We start from the raw sequence: 18,830 nt of genomic DNA on the forward strand, positions 1-18,830 counted from the left end.
AAAAAACCCAGAAACTTTTCTTTCAGGAATTATAGGAACAGAACTACCTAAATTGTATAGAAATTTATTTATGTATGCTACCACAGCGGCAAGAATGTTACTCGCCCAAAAGTGGAAAGAAGCAGAAGTCCCAGAATGGATACAGAAACTTATGGAATATGCAGAAATGGCGACACTTACCGGGAAGACGAATAAGAAATAACAAACTTTTTATAAAAGAATGGAAATGGTTTATTGAATATTTACAGATAAATTGCCAACAGATAGAAACATTGGCAGGATTATTGTAATAACCTACAGTTTCATAAGAGTATATATATTTAAAGTAGATAATTAAATGAGCAAATGAAATGAATTTGGAGATGCAGAAGATATTTAAAAATAAATTTAAGGAACTGCAGAAAGAGGGGGAAGGAAGTCAAACTTTGAAATGTTAAATAGATTGTAAAACTAATGAAATGTATGAACTTGGAAAGTGTAAATAAAAAGTAGTAGTAGTAGTAGTAGTAGTAGAAGAAGAAGAAGAAGAAGAAGAAGAAGAAGAAGAAATACTGCCTGCCCTTGTAGAGACGTATAATATTACTCATGGCATCATACCCCACAGAATATCACAGGGCAGGGACCTAAAACAAGCATTTTTTGCCACTGTGGAATGGTCTTCTCTCTGACCTACAAGAAGCATCATCCAACAGCTTCAGGTATCTTGAAAAGATGCATCCTTTTGACTCATAGGTTTGGATCCTGCTTTTACTAGATTTCTGATTTTACCTGTATCTGCTTTTACCTGTTTCTTTTTAAATAATGCTGATTTATAGCTTTTATGTTATTTTTGTATACCACTTAGGGATTTTCAGATATTAAGTGGTTTAGAAATGCTTTTAAATACGTACACGCATATATCAAATAACTGCATATGCTTAAAAAATATATGCACACATATTTATTTATTTAACAAAACGTATGCATCACTTCATTGTAAATAGAACCTCAAAGTAGTTTGCAGAAACAGAACAAAGCCAAAATGGTCAAAGAACGACAATGTTAAAAATTAGGTATTAAAAAAAAATATCAAAATATAATTAAAATAAACAGTTAAACTAAACTAAAATTAAAATAAAGAGCTAAACTAAAAATAGAAGATGATTACAACACATAGCAGCTTCTATGTTTCTAGGTAGGCTTGCCTGAAGAATGTTCCATTTTCAACAAGTTCTGAAAAAGGTACGGCAAATGCGCCTGCCTGCTGGCAATGTGTAGGGAGTTCCGAAGTTATGTGCTGCTATACTAAAAGACTTCACAAGTGTGGAACAAGTATTATGTGGCACCTCTAATAGTGCCAGTTCTGCAGTTCAAAGGAGTCAAGTGAGTGTATATGGAATAAGGTAATCCCCTTGATTTTATTCTGTGAGACCCCCAGGTATAGGGCGGTATATAAATTCAATAAATCAAATAAATAATAAAACAAACAAACAAACTAGTCTCAAACTGTTGAGCGCTTCATATGCAGATAGCAAAAACCTTCAACTTTGCCTAGTGACAAAATGGCAGCCCCATGCAAATCTCTGAGCAGGGTTTCACTCCTGCAAGCAACTGCAATTTCTGGCTACATAGGCAGAACGAGCCACTTACCCTCAGGCAGCTGATTTTGCGTGTCGTGGAAGGACAGCAAAAGGTTAGCTATTTAATTTATTATTGTTGCATTTTCACTGCCAGGCAGGGAAGAGAGGCGCTTGTGGGATTTTTTTCTCTTCTGCTTAGGTGCCAAAATAACTTGACCAGCTTTGGGTATTGTGTGTGTTGACTTGGAAGGGGAGCCCATTTGCCGCTCCACCTCAGAGAAGAAAATGTCTTCTGCCCGCCGTGTAGACGCCTATGTCGCACTTTGCTGGGATGCACAGTTGTCCTCTCAGACAAGAAGAGTTATTGACTTCCCTGTTGAGGAGGCTCCCTACAGAGCTGAGCAAAATTTCTAAAGCCCATTAAAGGACACCACAGTGTGCCAAAGAGACAAGGGGAGAATGGAAGAGGCTTTTAAGACTGCCAAAATGGAAGCAGGGCAACATGGTCAGTCACTTGTATTCCAAGAAGCTGAGCTTGAGGGAGCAGGGAAGTTTTCTGAGATAAATTGTGAGCAGGTAAAGAAATCGCTGCAAGACTGTGTTAGGCCCTAAAAAAATAATAATTGGGGCCAGATTCACACCATACGTTAAAAGCACTGCGATACCACTTTAAACAGCCATGGCTTGGAGCTCTGGTCAACAGATAATACATATCTAGCTTTGTTATAAACGTAAATATGTTTTGTGTTGCGTTGGATCACTCCGATAATCAAAAGTTGGAGAATGTTCATTAGCAGGAAAGCAAAAGTGTTAGGGGCTTTTTTGTAGATTAGAAAAATGATGATTAAGAAAGGGAGAAATTACAAAATTATGAATTATATGTAGAACACCAATGGAGATAGCTTTTTCTCTCTGTTTTGTAATACTAGAAACTGAGTTAGCTAGGTGAGCCTGCTTTCATGACCATTAACCCATTGCAGTTCCCAGGTTCTTTTGGTGGAAGCTGTTTAAAGTGATATGATACTGCTTTAGTGCAGATGGCATCTAGGACACAGTGAGCTGGAGCAGAACTTTAGGCTGATTTAAATATGCCTAACAGGGCAGTGGAAATCCATGGATCATATTGTAAGAAGCAGGACCCTCCTCAATAGATTATGCTGGTCTAAACCACATAATCAGTAGATTTTGTGGTCTAAACCACAGAGCCTAGGACTTGCCGATCAGAAGGTCGGCGGTTCGAATCCCTGCAACGGGGTGAGCTCCCATTGCTCAGTCCCTGCTCCTGCCAACCTAGCAATTCAAAAGTACATCATAGTGCAAGTAGATAAATAGGTACCGCTCCGGTGGGAAGGTAAACAGCATTTCCAAGTGCTGCTCTGGTTTCGCCAGAAGCGGCTTAGTCATGCTGGCCACATGACCCAGAAGCTGTACGCCAGCTCCCTCGGCCAGTAAAGCAAGATGAGCGCTGCAACCCCAGAGTCGTTCGCGACTGGACCTAATGGTCAGGGGTCCCTTTACCTTCACCTTTAAACATGGTTTATATAATCCCGGAGGAATTAACTTCCTCTCATTTTTGTTGTCATAGCTGATTTTGCTCTCCTTAATCCAGTACGGGTGAAATGATTTCAGTCCCACCCACCCCAGCATCTCTGTCCCTTGAAATTTCCATCGATCAGAATTCATACTGCCAGATAGAATGAAAAAAGGGGCCTTTAAACAGAAGCCCTTAGTACTTCCATATTGAACACACAACCTTCTGCCCAAAGAAAAAGAGTTTTAAAAATGGAAAGAATGGGAGAGAGATAGCTGGAAGATCCTGTTGTAGGTTTTCTGGTGACAGGGATTATAGAGGCCTTGTTTGTATACCTAAGGTCTTTATGCACCTTAGACTTGATCATATGCTATGCTGTACACAGGTACAAAATGCCTTTACACATGTAAAAGTGTTTGTGGGAAAGACTGTACACTTGTTGATTTGTAGAGCCCAACTATTATGCATACAGATACGCCGACTGCAGACTCCCACAAGTGTCCCTAGTTTCTGATTTGATCCCAGAACAGCCTGCTTTTCCTTAGGACGTCTCTATTTTGACTGGAAAAATGCTGGAGGCTGTAGAATAGGATGTCCCTATTTTCTTCGGAGAAATGTTGGAGGGTTTGCATGCAATTGTGAACAGCCCTTTCGTTACTACTGTGCAATTGAGCCCTGTTGAGGTCAAACACCATGGATATTCAAGTAGGCAGCTGTGTTGGTCTGCCGTAGTCAAAATAAATTAAAAGGATTCTTTAAAAAGATAGTTTAAAGTAATTCTTTAAAAAGGTATGTTAAGTCTGTTAGTCAGACTTACCATATCCATTAGCCAATCACCCATTCCCTTCCCTCCCTCTCATTATATATAAGGGTCTGATGACTTTTGTTTCAGTGTATCTGAAGAAGTGTGCATGCACACGGAAACATATACCGTATTTTTCGCACCATAACACTCACTTTTTTCCTCCTAGAAAGTAAGGGGAAATGTCTGTGCGTGTTATGGAGCGAATGCCTACGGATGGCGGGGGGATCTGCTGCAGTTGTGAGCAGAGGATCCATGGTTCCCCTTCCTTCCCTCCTCCGTGGCTCAGTTTGAAACAGCAAAGCGGGAGAAGAGCCGCTGAGTGGGGAGGAGAGAGGGAAAGAAAGCCTGCTTGCTTTAAAGGAGCAAAGCGAGAGAGGAGAGGAGAGGAGCTGCTTACACGAGGGTAAGCGGCTCCTGTCCGGTTGGCTCCTTTAAAGCAAGCAGGCTCTCTGTCCCTCTCTCCTCCCCACTCGCTAAATAGCAGCAAAGTTTTTCGCAAGCAGGCTTTCTGTCTCTCTCTCCTTCCCACTCCTCTTATAAGAGCCTTCTCCTCTTATACCCCTCTTCTGCATTATTAACAGCATCCTTCTCTACCCACCCCATGTGCGTTCCTTGTCCCTTGAGTGCTTTTCCTTCCCTCCCCACTTAAAACATGGTTACAAAGCACAGATCCACACGGATCCTCAGGATTTTTGCACTGGGTCACCCCAAATTCACCATCAGATCACATAGCATGTCCATGGCTACAGCATGCACCAAAAAAATCACGCACCCACTGTTGCCTGGGGCCGCAGTGGTGCAAAAACGTGGTTACAAATCACGGATCCACATGGATCCTCGGGATTTTTTGCATTGGGCTACCCCAAACTCACCGTCAGATCACATGTCTGTGGCCACAGCATGAACCACAAAAATCATACATCCACTGTTTCGTTTAGAATATATTTTTTTCTTGTTTTCCTCTAAAAACTATGTGCATGTTATGGTTGGGAGCGTGTTATAGAGCGAAAAATACGGTACCTAAAACTACTCAGTTGGTCTCTAAGGTGCTACTTTTTAATTTTCAAATTCTTCTGGAAGGATTTTTTTAAAGGCTTGCTTAGATCATATAACTTTTTTGAAGACTTGATTCTTTTTAGGGAGTTTTTAGGTTTACAAGAAGAGTCTTTTTAACTATCTTTTTAAAGAATTGTTTTCATTTATCATGGATATTCAGCAAGGGAAGACAGACTTGGCTTGGCATGGCCCCCGCTGGCTGTGTCTCCAACATCCGTGTCTTCAGCTGAGCAGGTGAAAGGTCTCCCCCCCCCCAATTCATATTTATTCCCATGCAAAGGAACTTCCATTAACAGGACTTTTTGCCTGGCATGTTCTCGAACGCTCCTAATATTCCTTGTTTGCCTGGAAGGAAGATACTGAATGTGCTAACCTGAATGTACAAAGGTAACATTTATATTCATTGCTCCAATATTCCTTGTTTGCCTGGAAGGAAGATACTGAATGTGCTAACCTGAATGTACAAAGGTAACATTTATATTCATTGCTCCTCCCACTTTTGTCCCTGGTCCCACCCACAACTTCCACACGGCCCCCCAGAAGATTTCCCAGATGGAAATGTGGCCCTTGGGTTAAGAAAGCATCTCCCTCCTTGTGGCACACAGTCCATTTCTTTTCTGGTCCTGTTTGCCAAGGTAAACAGGCAAAAACCCTGCCTGGTTATTTGTTGCTCTCAGCTTGTTCTGCAAGTAACGTGGGTGGGAGGAAGAAAGACGTAGGAGGCATCAGATGAGAATTCATCCTGTCTGCCTATTAGTAAGGAGATGGGATGGACGGATGGATGCTTTTACTTGAGGCTCCTAAGGGAAGTTCCGTAGCCCAGCTCAAAAAGAAATATTCCTTCTTTGTCCCCAACAAGGAACTCATCCGTGTTGGCACATGGAGTGGTATCATGTTTTCCTTGCTGCTGGAGTATTCCCCATGAGGAAAAGCTAAAGTTTGGAACTTATAAACAAACTGGGGTGGTAGTGACGGTAGGAATAACCAGAATTTATACCATTATGAAAAGAATAGAGAAAACTGGTTGTCTTTGTTTGAGGGAGCTTCCAGGTGACCCATTTACTGGGCATTCATCCTGCTTTGTTTGCAAGGAGGCTAGATGGGGTTGCCTGTTTAAGGAGCATTCATTCTGATTCGCTTGTGGGGAGGCTGGATGTGGCTGCATCAAAGCAAATATCATCCCAGGGCATTTCCCCATCCCAAAGAATCCAGTCATTTTGGGAAGCGAATTTGTTGCACAAGACCACCCACTCAAACATAATTGTGCAACCATAATTTGCTGGGACATGGGTGGTGCTGTGGGTTAAACCACAGAGTCTAGGGCTTGCCGATCAGAAGGTCGGTGGTTCAAATCCCCGCGACGGGGTGAGCTCCTGTTGCTCAGTCCCAGCTCCTGCCAACCTAGCAGTTCGAAAGCACGTTAAAGTGCAAGTAGATAAATAGGTATTGCTCTGGCAGGAAGGTAAACGGCATTTCTGTGCACTGCTCTGTTTCACCAGAAGTGGCTTAGTCATGCTGGCCACATGACCCGGAAGCTGTACGACGGCTCCCTCGGCCAATAAAGCGAGATGAGCACTGCAACCCCAGAGTTGGCCACGACTGGACCTAATCGTCAGGGGTCCCTTTACCTAATTTGCTGGTATGTGATTGAATTCCATCTGAAAAGTGATGGTCTGGAAGTGGCCCCCCCACCAAAAAAAAGTAATGCTGAAGGCTAGTTAGGGGGATGCACAGCAGGCCATTGTGCCACATACAGTTTTGTCAACCAACAGAAGGATGAAGGACAAACGGTCTACTGCTACTGCCACAAATAGCATTTGTCTCCTGAAGCAGTTATCTCACTCAGCCTAATGGTAGGGCCGTCTCCCTTAATGTAGCACTCCCTCCCCCCTTTTGCCCACCAGAAGTGAATCCACTCATTCATAGGAAGAAAGTGAAGGGATACATTTAGACATACAACTAAGGGGGTTAAAGTTGCAGAGGTAAGGCAACATATTTCACCTTTCCCCAATTGCACCTCAGATTTCAGCCTCCTTTTCTTTCTTCTACACATTTCAGTAGGGTCCAGGGTTCAGTAGTTTGAGTCAGACATCCATAATCCCACCCTGTGTTTTTGGAATGATGCTGGAAGTGTGACGTAAGCTTGGGCATTAAGAATGTGACCAAGAGAAAGAATGTTGGGAACTGACCAACGAAGGCTTCCTTTGGTTTCTAAGTGTGACCAAGAGAATACCCAGGAGTCTTAAGAGTTATAAAAAGGGAAAGACAGAAACTACCTATGGAAATTCCTTGCCATACAGAAGATAAATATAGGCTGGTAAGCAAAGAAACCAGATTTCCTTGTGGCACAAATGCTTAATTCCTTCTATCACTAACATGCAAGCTTCAGGTGCTGTCAATTATGTGCGTAGCAAAAAATGACACCAGCATGAGCGCGCAAGAGAGATCCGTCAGCAGGCTTAGGGGAAACACCAAAGTTTGCAGACATGACATGTGAGCAAAGAAAAACCGGCGAAAAAACTCTAGTGGGAGGGAATCCCAGGCTAGCTCAGAGAGGTCTGAGCATGCTCAGTGGTCATGGTATGCAGATTAGATATTTGGCAGGGCAATGAGAAAACACTGAGTGGAGGTGGAGAGGCTAGAGTCCTGAACATCAGCAGCACTCCATATTGCAATGTTCTGTTGCAGTTTCTACTGGGTTTTTTTAATTACAGTTATTAAAGAGTTAGATGAGGATGGGATGGGATGGGATGGGATGTGTGTGTATGGGTGTGTGTGTGTGTGTGTGAGAGAGAGAGAGAGAGAGAGAGAGAGAGAGACAGAGAGGATGTCTCCCCACACCTCCCAACCCAGGGAAGAGAGAAGGGATGCTGTTAGTACGATTAGCTGAAGCCAGGCAAGCAGGGCGTACCAACGTCACAGAGGTCCCCTCCGTAGCTGGGAAGGCATAAGCATTTGAAAGTGTGGATGCCATCGACGCAGGTAGCTCCATTCAGACAGGGGCTGGAGTGGCACTCATCAATGTCTGCAAGAAATCAAGGGCTGCCATTAGGACTCAGGCTCTGGAAAGAGGTCCATCAGCAGGAGGAAGGCTTTTCTTGCTTTTCTTGCAGGGCAGGGCAGGGCAGGAAGAATGAATGAATGGATGGTTTGGAGAGAAAATGGGGAAAACTTGGAAGCGGGCACCAGCCAAAGAAGCAGAAGAGGAACGGGGAATGGGAAGGGCAGGCTAGGATGTGATAGGAGGGCTTCCCCTTTGGTTACCAGCAGGGACGACAGATCAACCATAGAGGCAAATGACTGCTTGCATTTGGGAGAAAGAAAGGCAGCTTAGTACTTTGATGGGGAGGCACTCAAGATGCATAAGATTGTGATGGGCTACCCAGGACATAGACATGCTTGTAAAGCAGAGAAGATAAAAGAAAATTGTGGGGCATTTTTGTGATGAGAGGACCTAAATGGAAAAGCAAACCTTTGGACCGAAGTCAGGAAAGGGAGCTTCATATGTTTGCAAAGTTATTTAATTGTACCCTATACCGTAATTCCAGAGACTTTTTATTTTATATAACAAATGCTGGAAGTTCAGAGGAGGGCGATGTGGTTATGTAACAGTCCTAAAGGACAGGAAGAGAGGTTTCTCTGGCACCTTCGTTATACAGCAAATGTTGAAAGTGCCCCTCTTTACCCTACCTGTTGACACTTAAGGTTTGTTTTGTTAGGACCCACCATGTTTCCGTGTCTGCAAGTAGTTTTAAACTGTTTTTAATATTTTGTTTTAATTGTTGGAACCCTGGGGACCTTAAGGTGAAGGACAGGTAAATGATGATGATGATGATGATGATGATACTGATATGATAATATGTTCCTCAGTGTGTAATGGCATGAGGCAAGATCTTAATTCACCCAGAGCAGAAAAAACCCACAATCTTAGCTTTGCCCCCTCTCAAGCTGGTGAGCTCTATAGGTCTTGGTGTTTCAGGTTATTTATCAACGAAAAGGAGCCCCAGTTTTCCCAAGTCTTTTTAGCACACCCTGCAAAATCAATTATTGCCATGACTTTTTGTTGTTTGCTTCATTTGGAAATCTCCGCTTGTGGCTTTCTCACCCCTCTGGTCACCCAGCTATCATTCGGTAGAGCCTGAGACAATCTCCGGGTTGTGGGTTTGAGCCCTGAATTGGTCAAAAGATTCCTGCTTTGTCAGGGGTTGGACTAGGTGACCCTCATAGTCCCTTCCAGCTCTACAATTTCATGATTCTATGAGCAGATGAAAGAGTTCTCCAGCAGAAAGGAAGCATGTCTAAACCAGGAGAGGGCGGGAGGCAAATCAGGATCTACTGGGACATTCTCTGGGTAACTTGCAGTAGCTCAGCGAGGGTTGGCAACTTCCAGTGGTTTAATAAGAGTGACCAAAAAAAAAAAAAGCCTTTCAACTCCTCTCCAAAATTTGACTGCTGAAATCGAGAAAGTTTTGGAACTAACAGAAGTAGGTGTATGTGTGAATGGATCCATGCAACAACTCCAGTTCTGGTACTGAAAGCAAGTTCTTGGTCTCTGAGCATGTTCTCAGCAGCACCTTGTTCCTGAGCCACTCTTCTGTACTGGCCATTCATCCTGAGTTGCTCGTGGTGTGTTTATACATCTTCCCACTAGTCAGCCATTCATCCCACAACTGCAAAAAGTCTGTTTCTTTTTCTTTTTTTAACGGGGATCTGTTGCCCCAGGGCAGCAGTAGGCTTCAATCCACTTTAATTGCGCAAGCCTAAATTTCCCAGTATGCTCTTGAGTTTCTCCCACAAAATACTGACAGCCTAGAGGGGGCCTTTGTCTGCTTCTACTTGTTCCATCTTTATCCAGAGTCTAAGACACTGGTCATCATCACACATTCATTTCACAAGCCAAGCAATCTTCTTCTCTTAAGATAACCAGCCACATCCTTATTTCCAACTTTGGACTCATCTAGACTTCCTTTTGTGTTGCGTTTCTAGGCCCAGGTTGGGGCTTTAAAGATCCATATCCAAGCTTTGTTTTTTGCTTTTTTGCCTCAGTGTGTTTTCCCCGCATTTACTGCTGAATTGGAGGAAACGGCAATCAGGTTTTCTGCAGATTGCCGTTTTCTCCGATTCGCTCGTGAAACGCAGGTTTTCCTGGGGAAAGTGCTGAGACCAAAGCAAACAAACAAATGCTCAGACATGAAAGGTATAATAAAACATGAACCTCTTCCTGGAAATCGCAGCACAAAAGGAAGTGTGGATGAGCTAAAGAAAATAAAAAAACAGCATAGGAAATTAACAGCATTAAAAAGGCCTGTACATTATAGAAAACCCATCTAAACTTGGGTTTCTAAAAACATAGGAATAGGGGCGGGGGCGATGATTCAGTTCACATTTAAAGGCAAATCTACCTAACTTGCACTGTCCAAAACAATATGAGAACTGAGACACAGGGATCTCTGAAGATTGTACTTCTCTGAATTTTGCCATGCAGTTCTCCAGCCAAGTAATGTGTACAAAAATGCACATGGTCACGTAAAGTCTGCACAAAAAATGCAGATATGAGTAAAAGATGCACAGCATTAGGGGAAATATAAATATTAGGAAATGTGTACATCAGGCAAAAATTTCATACAAAAATTTGTATATTAGGGTAAATTTGCAGCAAAGTGGTGAATTTTCACGGGAACCTTTTTTTCCTTAAAATTGCAAACTGATGTGGAAATGTGGAGAACTTAAGACTGGAAAAAATGAGATACCAAGAGAATATGTAATTGACAGATTCACCCATCCCTATCTGTCAGAGAATGTGGCTCTATAGCACTTTCCTGAGAAACGTTATTTTGCCACTTCTTCTCTTATGAGAAAACCCCTCCAAGGTATAGTGATGTAAAGTGCTTACTCTAAAAAGACCTACCAGCAGAGAACAGGACAGAACTGGGAGTCAACATGGTTCAGCATTTGCTGAGCTCCACACCCCAGAAGAGTGTGACTGCTGTGAATTCCCTGAACCTGCTTCTTCTCCTCTTCACCTCTATCTCTTGCTTGCTTGCTTTATCTCTTCCTCTGGCCCAGAAGATATAAGTAAGGGACTGGCAACAGTGGTGAGATAAAGGAGTAGCTGCTGCTGCTGCTCTTGCCTCGGCCTACCTGCTTCCTGGCTTTTTACCTGGCAAGAGAGCAGGTGATGGCAAAGGCAAGGAGGAGCAACAGTAGATGGCACTGGAAGAACATAGGAAGAGCTTTTCCTAGATAAGACCAAAGGCCCATCTGGTTGGACATCCTTTTCCCACGGTGGCCAACTGGGTGCCTACAAGGAGTCCACAAGCAGGACCTAAGTACAATAATACTCTTCCTCACTTGTGATTCTCAGCAACTAGTGTTCAGAGGCATATCACCCCAGACCTTGGAGGTGTAGCAAAAGGTAAAAGGTAAAGGTAAAGGACCCCAGGATGGATAAGTCCAGTCAAAGGTGACTATGGGGTTGCGGCGCTCATCTCGCTTTCAGGCTGAGGGAGCCTGTGTTTGTTCACAGACAGCTTTCTGGATCATGTGGCCAGTATGTCTAAACTGATTCTGGCACAACGGACACTGTGACAGAAATCAGAGCAAACAGAAACACCGATTACCTTCCTGCCACAGTGGTACCTATTTATCTACTTGCACTGGGGTGCTTTCGAACTGCTAGGTTGGCAGGAGCTGGGACAGAGCAACGGGAGCTCATCCTGTTGCGGGATTCAAATCACTGACCTTCTGATCGGCAGGCCCAAAAGGCTCAGTGGTTTAGACCACAGCACCACCCGTGTCCCTATGTAGCACATAGCCATGATAATGGAAATGACTCAAAGCAACTTACAGACACAACAGAAATACTGAAACCGATTCCAAAAAACACAATAAAAGAAATGAAAGAAGCCCACCTCTGTACAAAGATCTTACAGATCCTGCTGCACTGAGAGAGGCTGCAAATACTTGAAAACCCTTCAGATTAAGGGCCAAAAGCTGTTTAGAAATATATATAAGATGCCTGGAGAGCCTCCCTGAGGACAGTGTTTCTACAAGTGGGAAGCCACTATTGAAAAGGCCCGTTTTTGCCACCCTTTGGATCTCCTGTGGCAGTGGCAGATGGAGAAGGGCCTCCGATGGCGATTGCAGCATCTGGGTTGTTCCACATGCACAGAGGTATTGAATCTTGATGGTAAGCATCGATAGCCTTATCCTCCATGAATTTGACTCATCCCCTTTCAAAGCCAGCAAAGTTGAGGTCATTGATCCATCTCGTGGTAGCAAATTGCATCGTTTAACTATTCACTGTGTGAAGAAGTATAGGGCGTATTTTTTGCCCTATAGGGCGCACCTAGGGCTTTTTGGGGGGGGAGGGGAATAAAGAAAAAAAAATATTCCCCCCCAGGTGCGGGGCTGGGGCGGGGGAAGCCTGAGCTTCCCCCAGCCCCAGCCCCCAGAACAGGCTGCTATCCGCAAGCCTTGGGAGCCCAGCGGGAACTCCCGCCGGTCTCCCCAGGCTTGCAAATATCTGCCCAAAGCCCAGGGCGCGCTGCTCAGCCGGGCTCCCAAGGCTTGCGGAGAGCTGCCTGAAGCCCGGGGCGTGCTCCGCTGCGCTCCTCAGGTTTGGGGCTGCAGGCTGCTGTCCTCAAGCCTTGGGAGCCCAGCGGGAAGTCACGCCGGGCTCCCAAGGCTTGCGGATAGCTTCCTGAAGCGTGGAGAGCGAGAGGGGTCGGTGCACACCGACCCCTCTCACTCTCCAGGCTTCAGTGGAAGCCTGAATTCGTCCCATAGGACGCACACACATTTCCCCTTCATTTTTGGAGGGGAAAAAGTGCATCCTATAGGGCGAAAAATACGGTACCTCCTTTGGAGACCACATGCGGACCATACATTCAAATAACTATGTTCAGGGTGGATCTACTATAAAACTAAAGAAGATTAAGCTTCAGGGCCCTGAAACCCTGAAACGACTTTAGTCCACGCTGCTTAATTTATTTTTTTGGGGGGAGGGGCTAGTACATCCAATTTGAGTCACACAATTCAAATTGATTGATTTTTGTGTGTGTCCCAATCCCAAAGTTTGAGCGTCAGTAGCACAGATGTTCTACATGTGGTGTGTTGCAGGAATTTGAAAATTAAAGGGATAGGGAATTTTTATTTACACCAGTGACTTTGACATGTGAGATAATTTTGACATGTACAGTGATTTTAATCAAAATCTGAGATGTAGCAGTTTTTGGTTTTTTTAAAAAAGTGGTGATCTGTTGTGGAACAGCCCCATTGAAAAAGATAAAAGTGGTTATTCAGACCTCGTTGCTAGTTGTGAAGCCCCCCACCCCCACCCCATAACAGTTCAAGCTTCAAGGCCCCAAAATTGTAGGTCAATTACAGACTATGATACCACTTTAAGCAGCCATGGGTTTCCCAAACTTGGGTCTCCAACTGTTTTTGGACTACAATTTCATCATCCTTGACCACTGGTCCTGCTAGCTACGGGTGATGGGAGTTGTAGTCCAAAAACAGCTGGAGACCCAAGATGGATGGAGATGATAGATAGATAGATAGATAGATAGATGATAGAAAGATATCCCCTCCCTCTTCCTCTCTCCTTTGTAGACAATGTTCAAGACTACCAATGGTTTGGCTTTAGAGACAGAATGGGTAAGGATGACCTCTGCTGGTCTGATGGACACTCTCTTGTGAGTTACATTCCAGAAGGACATGGTTTTCAGTGAATAGTCCTGAACTGCTGGGAAACATTTCAGAATAAGAGCTTCCTTCCTCACAAGGAAATACAATTCTGGCTTGATTTATTTATGGCCCTCATGCCCAAGAGTGAAAGGGGCTTCTGTGTTTAGTGGGAAAGGACAAGAGGAAAGGAAAATTTCTTCTTCTTCTTTTAACCCCTCGTGTATTGGGTGTAAAGGACTACTACTGTTTAGGGTTGCCATATGTCCAGCATTTCCTGAACATAGCCAGAATATGGCAATCGGAAACAGTGCCCAGGCAGAAATCACTGACATGTTCAGGAAAATCTGGATGTATGGCACCCCCCCCCAAAAAAAAAGCCCAACCACTTTGCCCAAGAAAGCTCAGCAACTTTTCTGCCCGGACTGTCACTTTTTGAAATACGGTAACCCTACTACTGTTAGTATGCAGGACAAGAGACAGAGACAGAGACCACATTCACACCATACATTTAAAGCACAGTGACACCACTTTAAGCAGTGCTGCTGTTCGCAAAGGCATGTGTCTTTCATCTTGGGCTGAGTGGGTCCAGCCCCACTTGCCCTGCAGCTAGAATTATGAATGAAGCCTCCTTCCTGGGGTTGGAATGCTTCACTGGGTGATAAACTCTCTTCCCAGTGCGGTTTCGTATATCAGCTGTTGTGGGGCTGATGCTTGACAGCCATCAATTTTGGATTATTATCCGTTTGCATTGAGCTGCACTCGTTTTTTATTGAATTGCGGATCAGTAGAGCAGATCTGTAGTTCCATGTGCGCTTGAACAAAGGAGCGTAACAATAGTGCATTGTGGGTAGCCTATCTGTTCTTCTGTTTATTGGTTCTGCCTCCGTGCTCAGAACATGGGATATTTGCTCAACGTGCCCAACAAGCAACACAGTTTTGCAATAACATTTTCTTGGTGGGGTGCGTATTACCATCTCAACCTCCATATTAAGAAGAAGTTAGGACTTACCTATGTCACAGCGATCACCCATATACCCAGGTGGGCACATGCAAGTGACGCTTCCATCTTGTTCTTGGCAGGTTCCAGCACCACATGGTTTCTCTTCACATGTCTTGGGCATAACTGCAACCATGAAAGGAGATAAGCATTAATGATCCCTTCCCGTGGTGGCTGGTAGGGTGGAAGGCAGGGAGGCCAACAGTAGGTGGCAGTAGAACCAATGACAGGTGAAGCCAACTAGTTCTACTTTTGTCTACATCCTCTTTCCTGTTGACAAAAGTAACATTCATTTCTTCACCCACATTTGCCTTCAGTCATGCTCTCACCTCCCCTCCTGAAAAATTCCCAGAAAGACTATGTGGCCCTCAGTTTGAAATAGATTCCTGACCACTGGTTTAGATGAACAGGAATAATGTTCTGTTGATGAAAGGCAGTATGATAAAGCTTGGTCTAGGAGAGACTCAGGGCTCAGCTCTACAGCTGCAAATAAAACATGTGAAGTGTGTTTTAAGTGCAATATACAATGTGACACTAGATGGCGATAGTGAGCCTTATGGAAAATTCAATGTATTTTTAAAAACACTTTTAAAAATGCATTTTCACAAATGTTTAAAATATGTGTGTAGATTCCACCTCAGGGAGTGTGAGCATTCTGGAGATTCAGATAACCAAGGCTGGCTATTGGGGGTTCCACTGTATATTTTTAACTGTACCTTGTGTAGTAGATTCTGTCTCATCTGTAACCTCTGGTGAAACTTCAGGCAGGACATCAGTGGCAGTCGGAGGTGTTGGTGGAACCTCTGGAAAAGCTGCACCTTCTGTTTCCGAACCTGGTATTTTGTGTGTATAGGCCTCTGTTTCAACCTGGCCTTCTTCTAGATGCTTGGAGTGTGCAGTTAATTCAGCATCTGGTTCACTGGTTCCTGGTAGACTATCTGGCAGCAGAGATTTCTCTGGAACGTCAGAGGCAGGGTCAGGGGGTGGCCCAGAACTATCCCCATGAATCTGGCTTCTTTCTTCGAGTGCCTCAGAGGGCAATCCGCTGAAATAAGGTACTCCAGATGTTTCTGTATGGCTTTCAGGCAATGCTGATGTTTCACTACCCGTTTCATAAAGGGTTGGCATTTCAGTGTGGCTGTCTGGTAATGCTGATGCTTCACCACTTGTTTCATGAATGGTGGAAGTTTCTACACCAGCTTCATGAAACGTGGATATCTCACCACTGGTTTCATGAACAGTTGAGGATTCTACACCAGGTTCATGAAATGTGGATATCTCACCACTGGTTTCATGAATAGTAGAGGTTTCTACACCAGCTTCATGAAATGTGGATGTTTCACCACTAATATCATGATATTCAGGTGGGCTTATGGTACTTTCATGATATGCAGAAGTCTCTCCACCAGTCGTGGAGGTTTCCCCACTTGATTCAGAAAAATGGGGATGCGTTGCCTCTGTTCCTCCAGCCATTTCCTGTGAAACTGCAGGGCTTGTCACAGCTTCTATAAGATCAGAAGTTACTAAGGTGATTTCTGGGATTCCAGAGGCATCACCACTAGCACCAGCTACAGTTGAAGACTCTCCACTTAGGTCAGTGACACCAGCAATTTCTCCACTGAAATAAGGAACACCCGATGATGTTCCACTGATGTCAGTTGTTCCTGATGGATAGCCGCTAACTGTTGTCACATCATATGGTTCTCCAGATGCCTCCCTATCTCCTGAAGGAAATCCACTGATTTCTAATACCCCAGATGTCCCTTCTCCAAATTCCTGGGCAACTGATGGCTGTGTTACAACTTCCACCAAAGTTGTATCTACAAGGGAGACCGTGGGAAACCCAGACGTGAGCCCACTGTAATCATAAATTCCAGATGACAAGCCACTGGTGAGACCAACACCAGAACTTTCACCACTAATGTCTGTTAGTCCACTTGGAAGTCCACTAATTTCATGAGATCCTGAAGTCCACCCATTGAAGTCTATTTGGCCAGAAGGCTGACCACTCACATCTAACATTCCAGACACTGTGCCTGATAGATCTTCATCTCCTGAAGACAACCCACTCATTTCTACAAATCCTTTGCCTTCTTCTTCTTTAGCTGAAGGAGTTGTCACTTCAAACAAATTGGCATCTATGAAGGTAACCCCTGAAGGCTCGCCACTTCCATCAGTACCAGAAGCTTGGCCACTTAAGTCCACGAAGCCACTTATATCAGGTATCCCAAAATGTTCCCCACTGAAGTCAATTCCTGAGGACAACCCGCTCATATCTGGTAGGCCAGATGGTTGTCCACTAGCGTCAAGTCCGGATGGTAATCCACTGAAATCAGGTATCCTAGGCAGCTCCCCACTGATATCAAGTCCTGAGGAAAACCCACTGATGTCAGGTATTCCACTGACATCAAATCCTGAGGGTAACCCACTGGTTATGCCACTCATGTCCCATCCAGGAGAGGGCAACCCTGATAAGTCTCCATCTCCACTGACACCAATTGTTCCTTTCCCTTCAACTTCCTTGTCCGTTGCTGTGGTGACAACTTCCACCAATGTGGCATTGACAAGGGACACGGTAGGAAATCCAGATGGGAGACCACTGTAATCATACTCTCCAGATGGTAAGCCACTGAAAAAGTCCACACCAGAACCATCTCCACTGAATCCAGAAGGCAACCCACTGATTTCTGGAATCCCTTTGCCTTCTTGAAGTCCAGGTACTCGTTCTTGGATTCCTGAGCCAATCCCTGATGTCAGTTCTTCATCTCCAGAAGGTAAAATGCTGACTTCAATATCACCGGAAGACAGGCCACTTATGTCTCCTGATGGTAGGCCACTCTCACCAGAAGGCAGTCCACTGAAATCTGTGGCTCCAGAAGGAAACCCGCTTTCTCCAAATCCAGAGGGTTCTCCACTAGGTTCATGCATTCCACTTGTATCTGGAGCTCCAGATGTCCACCCAGAAGCAGATGTTTGTGTGATTGGAGCTTCTACACTTGTCTCACTAGGTATGGCATCAATAGGAGCAACAGCTGATGGAATCACTTAAAAAAAGAAGTGTGTGGGAGAGAGAAAAAGAAAGAGAGAGAGAGAACATTAAACAAATATTGTTCAAGGACACTATGATATTTTCTCACATGATATAAAGAGAAACATCAGCTTGAACTCTTTTCAATATCAATTGTCCATTATCATCTCTCACTAGCTATGGCAGCCCAGGAACTCAAGCAGAAGGTCTCACCCACTGCCTGCTACTGGATCCTTTTCACTGCAGATATCTCCTGTTCCACTGTTGACTATGTGCTGGTCATTGGCAGATTAGATTACAGGCAGCCCCCCCATTTATGTGGGGGTCACATTCTGAGGGGGGACACATGTCCGTGAAATCGCATATATTTGAAACACCACTGGAAAAAGCCTGCAACTGCCCCATTCTGTCCCTTTTTGGAACATTTTTGTGATGTTTTCAGCTCACTTACAGGTTCGGAGCAACTCACGTATGCACGGTCATGCACATATTGAACATGCGTAAATGGGGGAGTTGCCTGTACTGCAATGTGCTCTATATGGGGTTGCCCTTTAGGCTGACCTGGAAGCTGCAGCTAGTGCAAAATACAGAGACCTGGCTGTTCATTAGGGCAGAATATCACCATATTGCTGTGGAAAGAACTGCATTGGCTGCCATTTAGCCACTGGTTAAACTTCTAGGTGCTGGTACTGCCATACAAAGCCTTATGCAGCCTGCAATCAGGATACCCAGAATACCTAAAAGATCCTCTCATCCCCTATGTGCCACACCTATTGCTGTATTCTGCAGGAAAAGGCATCCTGTCAGCAGGTCTGTTCTGTACAATGTCAGAATTGGGCCTTTAAGTGTGGCTACGCTTTGGAGATCCCCCCTATTATATATCAGGCAGGCACCTTCTCTACATCTACCATCCAATTGAGTTCTTTGGATCCAGTATTGTTCTCTGGGGCATCAGGGAAGAAATCTTTGTCCTGTTCTGTGTCACGTTCCTCTGGCTATTTGAACAGCCCTATCATGTCTCCTCAATTTTGTCTTCTCCCCTGGTTCCTTCAACCATTCTTCATAGGACTTGTTTTCCAGATGTTGTTGACTCCAACTCCCACCAGTCCCAGTCAGCATGGCTAATAGGCCAACAACATCTGGAGACCATAGGTTCCCCACCCTTG

At 44.4% G+C, this 18,830-nt stretch overlaps 1 protein-coding gene across 6 annotated transcripts in view; it reads right to left on the minus strand.

Moving 5' to 3' along the window:
- ACAN (aggrecan) overlaps window positions 1-18,830 on the minus strand; it is an 84,282-nt gene that overhangs the window by 8,037 nt on the left and 57,415 nt on the right. For 5 of the 6 annotated variants that reach the window (XM_079954167.1, XM_079954164.1, XM_079954166.1 and 2 more), the window contains 3 exons: window positions 15,353-17,680; window positions 14,649-14,762; window positions 7,863-7,976 (listed from right to left, as the gene is read on the minus strand). In XM_079954167.1, the coding sequence (XP_079810293.1) occupies window positions 7,863-7,976; window positions 14,649-14,762; window positions 15,353-17,680 (2,556 nt within the window). The remainder of the gene's footprint in view (window positions 1-7,862; window positions 7,977-14,648; window positions 14,763-15,352; window positions 17,681-18,830) is intronic. The other variant, XM_079954169.1, reaches the window with a different exon arrangement.

The sequence above is a fragment of the Podarcis cretensis genome (genome assembly GCF_951804945.1).
Source record: "Podarcis cretensis genome assembly, chromosome: 14".
Lineage (NCBI taxonomy): Eukaryota > Metazoa > Chordata > Lepidosauria > Squamata > Lacertidae > Podarcis > Podarcis cretensis.